At 36.0% G+C, this 13,349-nt stretch overlaps 1 protein-coding gene across 1 annotated transcript; it reads right to left on the bottom strand.

Moving 5' to 3' along the window:
• Positions 1–308: 308 nt before the first annotated feature.
• LOC105618798 (ELAV-like protein 3) lies at positions 309–13,134 on the bottom strand. Its single transcript, XM_012200328.1, has 8 exons — positions 12,939–13,134; positions 11,229–11,332; positions 10,599–10,752; positions 8,809–8,847; positions 6,710–6,968; positions 3,613–3,654; positions 2,365–2,367; positions 309–633 (listed from the first exon to the last, which is right to left on the bottom strand). The coding sequence occupies exons 1-8, from the start codon at positions 13,132–13,134 to the stop codon at positions 309–311; spliced, it is 1,122 nt and encodes a 373-aa protein (XP_012055718.1).
• Positions 13,135–13,349: the final 215 nt, after the last annotated feature.

The following is a 13,349-nucleotide window of genomic DNA, read 5'->3' as shown; positions in this document are numbered from 1 at the left end:
TGTATACGCGACGGTAGACGCTGAAGGAACGGCTGCCGTTGGCCCTTGATTCCTCCATGAAGGATGCCACCGGCAGTGCCGCCGACCCCGATGTGACTATTGATGTTGTTGTTGCCAATGCCGCCCGGCACCTGGCCAGGACCCCGCTTGTTGTAGAGGTGACCCGCCGGCATCGGTACCGGCAGCTGTACCACCGCCGCGGTACGTAGCAGCCGATGACGACGATGATAAGGCGCCGCTACCGCTGCCGCGTCCGCCGCCGCGGCCGCAGCCGCAGCCACCGCCGCCGCTGCCGCTTGTTGCTCGTCCTACGCCGCCTTGCTCTTATTCGTCTTGAAGCTGACCTGGAGCACGCGGTTGCCCAGGGTGTACCCGTTCAAGCTCTGTATGGCCACCACCGCCTCCTCGTAATTGGTCATCGTCACGAACCCGAAGCCCTTGCACTTGTTTGTCTGAAGGTCGCGTATGACCTTGACCGATTGGACGGCGCCGAAGGGTCCGAACAGCTGCCAGAGCACATTCTCTTCAGTCTCGGGTGCGAGGTTGTACACGAAGATGCACCAGCCGGCGCCGTTCATCGTGTTACCGGGCAGCATCGAGTTCGCGAGAAGGTCACCCGCCAGAGGACTGTACCTGGAACACGATGGCCAGGCCGGTCATTAAACGGACATCGTCGCCCGATGGCGGCTGACAATGACGGCCGCGGAGGCGACGAGTGAGAGAACGAACGATGCTGAAACGTGGTTACTTCCGAATGCATCGAAACGAATCGACAATTTACGTATGTCATTTTAATTACCTTCTCGTAATCAAGAATATGAAAATGCATTTCTTGGATACGATAATTCCGCATGAAACAATCATCGTATAATGTATAATTTGTAGGCTTTTAGGGATAGAATTTTTTTTTCATTCTTTCAAGATTGTGGAGAAATTTGAACAACAATGGGTTCTTTAAATATTTATAATTCTATCATATTAAATATTATAATTTCTCTATAAAATATGATACTATCGAGTTTTATTTTACATTATCATTCACGTTTCACGAGGGAACGTTTGAGCATCGTTCAGTTTGTAAATACTTGCTGATGTTTCTTTTCTCTGAATATAAAAGGGTATATCTATTAAGATTTTACATTATACGCTACTCGCACAGTATATCGCAATCCCAATGAAATTAAACGTGTAAAAAGATGCGAATATATACATACTGATGTGAACATTTATTTCGCGTGATATGTAATTGATCTTTTTCTTTACACAAATGGCACTTCCGCAGACATCTACATATGACACTGGCACAAAAAAAGTGAAAAAAATATGTATATATGTAGAACTACGCGAGGACTGATTTTGTACTACGTAACTTACGCGATATTATAAAAAATATAATAATAGTGGCATAAGTGATATATAAATAAGAACAGCGTGCAAACTTTGTTTATAATATATACTCTAGAAAGACATGCCGTATAAAATACACAAATATTTATTTCAATCGTGGGACCACTATAAAAATTTTAAATAAATAAATGTGTATATTTATAAATATTATAACAAATTTTCCAAATTTTACAAATACAAATATTCTATTTTAATTGCATATTTCAAGTACATATATATGTATATAAGCTGTGTTAAAGCTGTGTCAAAGCAGTTACGGACGGCAAATTTTATCAACAATATTTATATTGTTTATTCTGACATATTCTGTAAGTAATAATTAAAAAATGATATCTCATATGTAAATCTCTGTGTAGTAAACTTTGAAATAAAAAAAAGAAAATAAATAAAACGAGAATATGTATAAAAAGATAATATATAGATAGTATATAAAAAGTAATGCTCGTTCAGAATTATATAAGTTAATAAAAGATAATAAAAGATAGAAAGAGAAAGAAAGAATTTAAGTGGCATTATGGGATGTTATGAAGAAATGTTCACTTGTTCATATTTTATACAGAGAAAATTTACAAGTACGCGCTATCTGGATATTGAATCTTTAATGAAATATAATTTAACCTTTGTTTCGAGTCATGCAATCTCTATAAGGATATAACTTAATATATCCAGAGAAAAAGCCAAATTGAACAAAGGTACATTATTGCATCCACATTCATGCATTCACGTGCACAGGGAATCACATAGATATACAGAACGTGTTTCTTTGAAACGCAAGCCAATCTCCTTGGATGGCGCTTTCTACAGTACATTAACATTAATTCTTAAATGTGCGACAGATTTTTTTTTTTTGCTAGATAGATAAGATTTCAGAGTATAGGAACGGAAGGTACACGTCCCATACGAGGGCACTTATTACAAGTGAGGGGAATATTTACAGTTGTAAAAGTATCTACGTACCTACTTGACGTCACAAGCCGCGTTAAAACAGGGCACATCTCGGTGAGTACTCAGTATAATGCCGAGGCCACAATAATTACGTATGCATTCGTCACGTACGTTGTACGTTACACCGCGTAAAGTAAACGTGTGATAGGTGTCATGTATTTTTTTTTTTACTTGTGTACGCAGAAACATGTGCATCGGGTGATTATACGACCGTCCAATTTCGTGTGTATATGTATATGTGTGTATGTATGGAGAGCAGTACAAAAAAAATGATGGAATCTATAAGGACAAGGAAATGAAAGGAGTAACATCACGTTGCTTGCATGTAAGTTCGTCTCGTGGTTCATTAAACATATGTACATATATGTACACGAGAATATCTGCATCCAGTTTTTCTCTACGTATAAAAGTATTCATATTTAGAATAAGTACCTTCGAAAACAGATTTTTGTATGTAATTTTAGTTTTTAACAGAGAATACGTAATATATGTATATATAAATATCCAGAATTTCCAAATAAAATTTTCTCTGAAATATTGCAATAAAATGTAAAAAAAAATCTAATTTTTTTCATTATCAGTAAAATGTCAATTCAAAACTATGTAATTATGTTTTTTTTTAAAGCTGTTTCTAATACGCAAATTGCGTAATAAGAACAAACTCTAAAATATTCTAGAAGCTGCAATCATTGCAAATACTACGGTGGCAAATACTGCAGCGGTTTAATCGTTATTAAATAAATGGCACTATGTAAATAAGTGGAAGAACAGGAAACCAAGGAGGCTTGATTACGAAACCCAAGAAAATGTGACGTCAACATATCTACTACTGTGTTTGCACAAATAAATCAAATAAAAGTCGAAGCAAAGACGTGAAAAATGCAGAAATGGTGAAAAATATAGTAGGATCCCGTTACGAAATTATGCTTACATAAAGAAAATCAATGAAAAATATTTTCCATCTTGAAAAAGATTTTCACGTAAGAACATCCATGGATAAAGATCACTTAAAAATCCAAGTAATAATTATTAAAAGTTAAATAATATAAATAATATTTATTACTTCAAAAAAACTTTTTAATGATGATGACTGTTTTAATGATAAAGTTATTTTGCGATATCTTAATATCGAATTCGTAACGAGTCAAAGAAGGAAAAGTGATAAAGAGAGAGAAAAAGAGAGAATAAAATCACACAACGGAAGAAGTAACGAAAATTAGGAGTGGAAAACGTAGCGGTAGTAACGAAAAAAATACTGACCTCTGTAAGCCTTTGTTAATGGCAAGCATGGCCTTGCCAGTGCTAAAACAAAACACAAAAAGAACAACGTAAGAAGAGAGATACTCCGGGATCGAGCCAAAGTCGGGGGATAAGTCGGGCGCTCCCTGTGTATTTCATTTTCTACCCTCTACGTAGCGGTGCACTGTTACCCCGAACGGGACGCAATGGGGGAATGCAATGTGGGATTCAGAGAAGCGAAATGATATCTATGTCATTATAACATTAATATTAAATAATAAATATAATACACAATTATTTACAATACAATAACTGTTATTTTCACAATTTAAATAACATTTGTTAAATTAGAAAGTAATAATTTATTTAAATAATATGTAGACATATAAATTTAATTTTATAAAGTAAATAATCGACAAAGAATTTGTTTTATGAAAGCAGTTCGGTTCTCTGTTAGGAGAGGAACTTAAGGAATTGTTGTCACAATGACATAAGCACTATTTAGGTTAGAATATAATCGTGACGTAGTTTTCAAATGATATGATATCAAAATAACATGATAAACTTGAAATCGTTAAAATTCTCAAGCATTAGAAAAATTTTTTTAGTTACACTTGCATATTAAAAAAAACAAAAATTCGAATATAAAAAAAAGGAAAAGCATTTTATAGATAATATATATTAATATATATTAAACAATTGGCAAATTACAGTTTTTTGTATGTATTACAAAAATTATAGAAATAGGCTGATTACTCAAACCATTAATTGATTGTGCGTTTTGTCGTCTCAAATTTTGTTTAACACTGACAGTTCAATTAACTGCTATACAAGCTATTCTTCCTCTCTGTTGAAAGGGAAAATGAAATAATAAGAGAAAGCAACAGCAAAGCGCAGCTGCACTTGATTAGCGCTTTGTACTTATTGAAAACAAACGATTAATGTCCGTGATGAGACTCGTGAAGAATTTCGGTAGCTTTGTATCTTTTAGAGGAGGTACGAACAGACTTTGACACGTGCGATCAATAAAGATGTATTGTATACTGCATATATCGCCTCCGAGTAAAAATTTGTAAAAATACGTGTAGTACGTAAATAGATATCGCTCTTGATAGCGAGCATCGTGACTTATATGTATGTAATATATGGGAGACTCGAAACGAAAGAGAGATGATAAATTATGTGTCGATAGTTCTTAATTCTGTAACTGATATTTGTCGTCACCGAAAATAATTATATATATAAAAATTTTGTAATATAATAATTTCACAATACATCTAATAATTTGCCACAATAAAATATTACGATCGTGACGGCAGATACCGATATAGAATGTAAGGCTATTGTGTACGTTTTGCTCCTCCGTGTTTCGAGAATGGCCAAAGATCAGCTTACGTTTTCAAATCAGACTTATACAATATTTCCTCTCTCTGCAATCACTCGAATAGCATAGATTTATACACGTCTATCTCATCATGAGATCTGATCGCTGGCCTTGAAGAAAATGATAACTAAAAAGGGGAAAAAGTAGCATAAAAAACAAGAGTCCACGTAAACAATGATGAAAGAAACACAACGATGAGTGCAAATAAAGAAGGGCCAGTCGACGTTTTTTTTTTAACATTATTATTGCGTGAAATTACGTGGATATTATCGAGCATCGATCTATTATTTGATAAGGAGCCCTCCAATCGACCTTGACAGGTTGTTTCGTCAATATGAAAGTTTAATAGAGACATATCGATTACGAGACGGAAAGACCTTTCTAACAGAGATAATGCGGATTCTCTGTGAATCGTCTGTGCTCTGAAACACTACCTTTCCACGAACTTTTGTTCGTTCATGTTAACATTGTAATTGATGAAGATGAAAAATAATATATATATATTTTTCAGGTGACGAGTAACCATAATGAAATATATTAAAAAATTGGCGAAACTACTCTTTTATTAAACGTCGTCATTGACCGTTTCCTTATTGTGACTAATTGTAAGTGAGAATATGAAAAATATACCGTATCTAAAAATTACGGTGTAAGTAACACAAAGGTCTAAGCCATGATTCCCGAAAATAACAGAGCGTGCACAGTCACAATTTAAAATAAAAGACAGATACGTTAGTGCATACATATTTTAAATTAAAATCCGATTTTAAATTAAAATCGGATGATATAGGAGGAGCTTTGTGCCGAACAACTTGATAAATGTGAAAGTAACGATAATTGTCTGCGATCGACTGATCGATCAATTAACGTACATAATCACAAATATATTTTTAATTTACCACATAAATGATCAAAAATCGATACAATAAAAACATTGTAATCAAACGAAGCAGATCAATGTCTATTATTATCGATTTAGTATATTTTTTACAAAATACTTTTTCATTTTTTTAGTTTAAGTTATTTATCTGAGATTTTTCAAGCCGCAATAAAATGAAGCATAATAATGCACAGTATCACATATTTTCTATAAAAAATTATTTTCTTTCTTGTATTAAAAATAAAGACCCATACTGTTTTATCAAGACATCACAAAAATAGCAAAGTCTCGTGTTTATATATGAACAATTGATCGATCTAATTGAGTAATTTTGTGTTTACGCGGTGTCTGTGTGTGTCAAAAGAGAGAAAATAGAAGGAAGAAGACGAATAGTATATATGCTAGATAGAGAGTTCTAGATAGAAAAATAAAAAAATAAATAAATATTGGACAATTGGATGGATAGATGGACGAATACGGAGAGATTCATGGATAATATAAATAACTCAGGAGAAGAACTCAGTTTATATAGCTAAATAATTATCAGAAAATCAATCAATAAAGAAACATGAAGTGAAAGAAGAAAGAAAAGCGGGAAAATGCTGCGCGGCTGAGCAATTACGGTATTTAATTCGCGTACGTCTGTGCTGGAGCATATCCAGGACATCAACATCGCGCGTTAACGACAACAATTCCGTGACAAATTATTCCGCGCAACATTCTCCAACAGAATTGTCTAACGAAAGCCGTGAGGATAGAATAAAGCGGAAAGAGAGAAAAAGATAGCAGAAGAGACGAAGAATTAGAGAGATAGTGAAAATCCTTGGGTAGAGCGAGTAGAGGCGAGTAGGTACCTGGATAGTGGCGACAGTGGAATGTACCTGAAGCGGCCGGTCGGATGGTGGATCGGCCCGCCGAAACGCCGCGTGGCTTGTGGTGCGAGATAGGCGGCCAATGGCGGTATCGCCTTGTTGTTGTTGCTAGGATTGTTGGCGAACTTGACGGTGATCGGCTCGGACGAGCCCTTCGGTATGGTGCCATTCAGCTCTTGGATCGCTCGTTCAGCCTCGACGCGCTGGTCGAACCTTATGAAGCCGACGCCCTTCGACAGGCCTGTCGAGAGGTGCCAAGGTAATCGGCAGAACACATAAGATCGCATCTGGTTATTGCTGACGACACACGACGTAAGCTGTTCGTCGAAACCGCGCCGGACGCTTCCGACTGATCTCTAGGTTCCTGTATTTTTCTGTTTTTTTCTCCTTATCAAATTTTTCCTTATCAAACTAGCAACGTCGCGAAATCAACGACGGCTCAATTTGGAGAAGACTTTTTATTGTATCGCGACGTTACCTGCGATCATTTCTTACGCATTCTTACCGTAACGTCTTACATTATGCCTCCTTATTACACGCGATATTATTAATATTATTAATATTATTATTAATAAAGCCTTTAGCTAGCTTTCTCAACCAGTTAACAATCCTGATACATCAAGCTATCATTCAAATTGTACTTATTGTTAGATTATAGAATGCATACAAAATAATTCACATTTCACATATGTAATGTGAAATGGATTGGAAAAGTTACTTTATAAGTTATTTATAAATTATTTTTTAGATTACTTTATGTGCTTCTTATAGAAATTGAACACAAAAGTAATACAAAATTTAAGCAAATGATAAAATATAAAAAATAATATAAAAAATAAAATATCCTAACTTATTATACTCAATTTCTATAATAAAAAGTAATTTATAAGTTATTTGTAAAATAACTTTTCCAATCTTGGTAATGTATGCTTCCCTGCGTTCAGCTATCATTGAGAGCAGCGACAAATTACGAATATAAATCGCTTATCTCTCGTAACGACGGAAAGATACGACTTGAATACATGTCGTATAGATTCAAGAAATGTTAAGCTTATTTTATACGTTAGAAAATCTTTTTCTATATATAGAGACAAAGCGAGTGGTTCGGTGCGCGCAGATTCGTTTCTTTACAAACACAACGACAATGCCTTGTCGGGTGGACGTCTTTTTGTCTTTCTTTCAATTCTCTCTACTTTGTAGATCTATTTATCATTCGCGGTTTAGTGTCGATTGATAACAGGTAGACAGGAACGAAAAAGAGAAAGAGTGAGAAAGTGAGAGATAAAGAAGAGTGATAAAAAAAAGAAGAAAGAAAGATAGAGAGCGAGTATATTTTCGATCACGGATACATGTCGATATAATCAAGAGATCGTAAGCAAATCATAACCATAACGAATGACAAAAAGCGTAAAGAAACAAAAATGGCGCTCGAGGGAATACTGGATGCGCGCATCATCTGTCATTGCACGAAGACAGAGACGCAATAATTTTTTCTCATCTTTTCTTCTTACATCTGGTCGTCCCAAAATTTCGTATCAATTAATTGAATTTTTCCGAGTCGCAGTCGATGGTGTGAAAAAAAAAATGGAATGTTTCGCGAAATATTAAACCGCAATTATTTTATTATTTAATATTTTACCGATTTCCGATCTAACGCACCAATTTTATAAAGCCAGTCTAATAATGCGTCATACAATATAAAATCTCTGAATCCTTTGCTGAAATACATCGTCGCTCGTCGGAATTACAAATGAATTTTGACAAAACGTTAACAGGCAGAACATGAACGGTTTTATTGAAAGCAATGTTTACTTGACGCGATTACAAATCGATTTTCGATTCCGAGCGACGCTCGATTACACCGCGAGGAAAACCGGTGTTCGTACTACCGCTGCGTTGTGTTTTATTTAACAACGACGGCGACGACATTGACGAGGTATACATGACTACATGTGAAAAAAAAAACGAGGTCGCGCAAACGAGAGACGCGCGCGCATCACAGATCGAAAGAAACGGCTGCTTTTCGTTTCAGCTAGAGAGACGTAATGAGGGAAAAGAAAAGAGATTTGTGATTTACGTACCGGGCAAATTGTCTCCGCCGCCGGTCACAAACTGTCGTACTAAACAGAAACGGAAAAAATCATATCTCGTTAAAATCCAACTGGCAGCACACGCGATTCGCTCGCCCCTACGATACGTTGGTTCGGGAAATAAAAAAACGTGTTTGCACGATAAGACGGAGTAAAGGGGTTAACGAAAGAAACAACACAGTGGAAGCAAAGTAAAAACAATGAGTCTCGTCAGCATTCAAATTAAAAGAAAAAAAGAAAAATCATTGTGACTTTGACGTAACAAATTGAAAAATTTAATATTATTTATACTCAGAATTTCTCAAAATTGTAAGACAAATCGAAATTAATTCTTTAATTTCCAGCCATTTGGAAGCAAGAACAAATTGATCTTACATTTAATAATTTAATAGAATATCGCAATCATTTCTCTGCACATATGCGAATATAAAAGTACACAAACTGTGAAACCAAAGAGGTCTAAAAAATTATAAGAAACTAAATATGTAAATAAGATCGTTAATAAAATAAATAAATTCCTTGTATTTTAATTTATTGTTATTTAATATTTTAATAATCGTTACTTGGGAATTCGTTGCTTTCGCATTTAACGTTTCGTATAATAAGAAAAGAAACGATATCATTTTAAACAAAAAAAATGAAATAGGACGAGTACGTATACAAGGGGCGAGCGGACTTCGTGTAAATTATATTATTTCAGATCTCCTTAATCATATAAAAAGCGTGAGCGCCAAAAGGGGAAAAATTCGGTATATCGCGCGTGTTCACTTTTGTGGAAGATAGGAGAAAGCGATGTAGGACGAACGTAAGTCTCGGGGAGGAGGAGGGGGGGGGGGAATGAAGCAAGCCTGGTGGTCCGGATAATGGAATAATGATGGTGATAACGCGTGGATGTAGCAACGAATACGCCGGAATGAAGGATGGAAGTGAAAAGTGAGCACGGTAAGGAGGCACGAAATTAAGATCGAGGTGGAGGCCATGAGACTTTTGTGCGTGCAACTGGGTTGGCCAGGGAGGAGCATTTGCAATAAATAAATCAAATACGCAAACGAAATCTAACTCGGGAAGGTTCGTAGACGACTAAAAGCGAGAGACACTTGCGCGACACTTCGAGTTGTCATCGTATCAGTCGTAGGTATATGTAGCTCCCCTCGAGAACAAAGTTGCGTGTATATACGAAGCTGTATATATAAAGCTCGTGAAATCGTTGCTCTTTGTGCTCTTCGAATGAGGAAACGTGTGGAAGAGTGTGTACAGGCGAAAGAAAACATAACGAAGTGAAACTGATACGATCTCGTTCGCTCAACAGAACATTTATCGTTATCGCTTCAACGAGCTACTCTCTTACTCGCACTTTTGTTATCGTTATCGTTTATGGCGCACCGACCCACCCTACAAACGGACTCTAACCCCATGGCCTACGCACCTGTGATCTGGATAAGCTTTATTTAAAACCACCGGAGATTTCCGATTTTGTCGCTGTCTTAAATATAGTTTTCTCGCACATTGATTTCATCATATTCGTATCAGCGCGAATAGAATAACAAGATAAATCGGATATAAGTCGACTGGAAGAAATATTTCCGCACGAGGAAATATTTCAAACGAATATCCGTAACGACTCGTCGAACTTTCGTTTGTAGATAATACATTTCGCGTTGTCGAAGAAATTGACAGGTTGGAAATTTTATTCGATCGGAAAAATTTTTATTATCGTGACAGATAAATCATCGCGGAAAGCTCGCGAAAACTATTGAACAGGCGGATTTGCGTAGACTTACCGGTGATGTTGTCGCACAGTATCCGCGACGTGATAATTCTGCCGTAGGGACTGAAGAGATTCTCCAGATCCTGTTGCGCCATATTTTTCGGCAAACCGCTGACGTATAGATTCGCGCCCTTGATCGCCTCGCTGCTCGGTCTCGCGTACGACACCTAGAAAAAAAAAAAAAGAAATCGCATTCCAAAAAATACTCTCTTTTCAATCCCGACAAATATTCGTCGGATACGAACAAAACGACGAAATCAACGAGGTGCTCAATATTTCATCGGATAAGAAAAAAAGGAGAAAAACATGATCACACGATAATTATCACTTTATTCCTATTCGCGTGCGATAAAATCCACCCGAATTCAGGCCAACCTATTTATATTGCTGCATTACCGCCTTACAACGCTCACGTAGATGTATTTAACAATTTAGAAATCAGATAGAAATGCTTTGTATTCGATTATATATATTTATAGATCACAAAAGAATAACGATGATCTAATTTCTCAAGAAAAATCATTGGTTTAATTGTGAAAAGTAGAATTTACAGTAAATAACCGCGTGATTAATTATTACGGGAATTATGAAAGAGAACAAATGAACAATGATGCGTTTAAGATTTGTATTACAGGCCGCTTACCTTGATGGTTTTGTTCTGCAAACGAAGACCATTGAGCGTGTTTATAGCCTTTTCGGCATCTTCAGGCCGGTGATAGTTGACGAAACCATAACCCAAACTCTGACCTACAAGCAGAGACGCAACCCGATAAATATTACGAATGTCGATGTTAGATTTATTTTCGAAAAATACGTTAATCACGAGCTGCATCATACATAGTTTGCGATGTCCGATATGTTTAATTACTGACATTTTAATGGCTTTTGCTTTTAATGTAAAAAATAAATGTTTCTTCAACATTACCGATAAGTTTTGTTTATATCTGAAGGGTTATCTGTCGACTAAAATAATCGCATCGAAATGGTGATCGAATGTGCAATGCCAATATGAATTTCCCCAATACGTCCCGGAATCAATTTTATGAATGGCGTAGTGGCAAATATATCACCGAGTAGTTGGCGAAATGCCTGAAGCAAGTAGCGGAACAGCAAGGACATACGAGTGAATTATTTTTCGGTTTTACCAAAGAATCAATATAAGAAAATAATAATTCCATGAAAAAAATATATCAAGCATTATTTTATAGTATCAATTTTTATTAATTTAGGACGTCGGTCATACATGAAAAGGATTCTTTTCCGTTATATTTAATAAATTTAAGACGCATCCTGCGTGATTTGTAATGTAATTTAACCGAAGAAAAGTCGAGAAAAAGGAATAATTACGGTTATTCGATGAAACAGAAAAGAATTGTTCCGAATTGTGTGACGGTGTGTTTATCGCGCGTGGTAGCGAAGGACGTGATACGGTACTGCCATTCTGCGGCAGTGAGGTCGAGCATAAAGCGGCAAATCTTCAAACCAAACGCCGCCCCCGCTCTCGCTCTTCGCGGCGGCTTGAAATAGCGCCGCGACGTCTATACACGTGCTCGTCTCGCCGCCACTACACGGAATATATCCAGCGCACACGTACCCGAATTATGTTAGAATATATGTATTCGATTTACTATGGCGATACGGACGATCATTGAGTGAGTTTATAGTCTTTATGGCGATATGGACGAGTTACGCAAAATGCCGTGTCAGTCGGAGACTTATGGATCGCGTTATATAAGAGAAATGCCGATATTCAGCAAAATAAATGTTTGTTCGAGCTGTTTATGAGCCAAATTGGTCAATTCCGTGAAATAAAAACGCATACTTTCACCGACGTAACCTTCGACAGCAGTTGGTATATAATAAAAAAATAGAGGAAATTAATGAAATTAGACATTAATCATATGCGTGTTCTGATGGAAAATTAAAAAATTTACAAAAAGTGGAGTTGCTCAATTTGGGTTTTCTGAAAGGCTCGTGTTTTGTGAAAAAAATAATATTCTACAAATTATTTTTGAAAAATTTTGAAAAGGATAATTTTCCCTTTTTCAAAACCATTTTGAAATTATTTTTTAATCATTGATTAAAAAATTGAATCCTTGTCGAATTAAATTATCTGAAGAGGAGAGAAAAAGCGTATAAAATTGTAATAATAAAATCGATTATTTTTTAGATGGCGCGAATTCAATTTCCAAATTTTGTTATCAGAGATTTTATGTTTTAAAAATTAATATCGTTAAAATAATGCCTTCTAATGTATCATTAACATATTCAACTCGTTTAATGTTTGATGATTTGGATTTAAGTGTCTTAATACGAAAAGAAAGAATGCATGCAGTAGAAATGCTGATCTTACCGCTGAGCTTATCACGGATTAGCTTGCAGCTTTCGACCTCGCCTATACTGGAGAACAGAGAACGAATCTCATCCTGTGTCATGCTCTGCGGTAAGTAATTTACTATGAGATTCGTCTTCGACTCTTCCTGCGAGGTCTGTCCGAGGGTTGAGCCTCCGTTTTGTTGTACGACTGTGTCCATTCCGTTCGCCATCATTGCAATCCTCTAACGAGTCGTCCCTAACTATGTACGAAATCTGCAAACAGAATACATAACATGTCAAATTATACCGATCCAGACACTATCGATAAATAATTGTAATTATACAGTAGCAATTAATGGCTTGTTTGTATTAAAAGTTTTATTTTGGTAAAATTAAACAGCGGGATTTTTATGATATCGCGCTAATAAGTCTGCATATTTTCTCAAGA

The sequence above is a fragment of the Atta cephalotes genome, assembly GCF_000143395.1.
Source record: "Atta cephalotes unplaced genomic scaffold scaffold00018, whole genome shotgun sequence".
In the NCBI taxonomy this organism is placed as follows: Eukaryota; Metazoa; Arthropoda; class Insecta; order Hymenoptera; family Formicidae; genus Atta; species Atta cephalotes.
The sequence above is the reverse complement of the archived record's forward strand: the minus strand, read 5'-3'. Positions and strand labels throughout refer to the sequence as shown.

Bases quoted from the DNA above. Each gene is read 5' to 3' on its own strand.
- LOC105618798 (XM_012200328.1), bottom strand. From the start codon at position 13,134: ATGATGGCGAACGGAATGGACACAGTCGTACAACAAAACGGAGGCTCA. The intron at 11,333-12,938 runs GTAAGATCAGCA...CTCTGCTTGTAG, and splicing joins AATCCGTGATAAGCTCAGCG to GTCAGAGTTTGGGTTATGGT. The intron at 6,969-8,808 runs GTACGTAAATCA...ACCTCTCGACAG, and splicing joins CGGCGGAGACAATTTGCCCG to GCCTGTCGAAGGGCGTCGGC.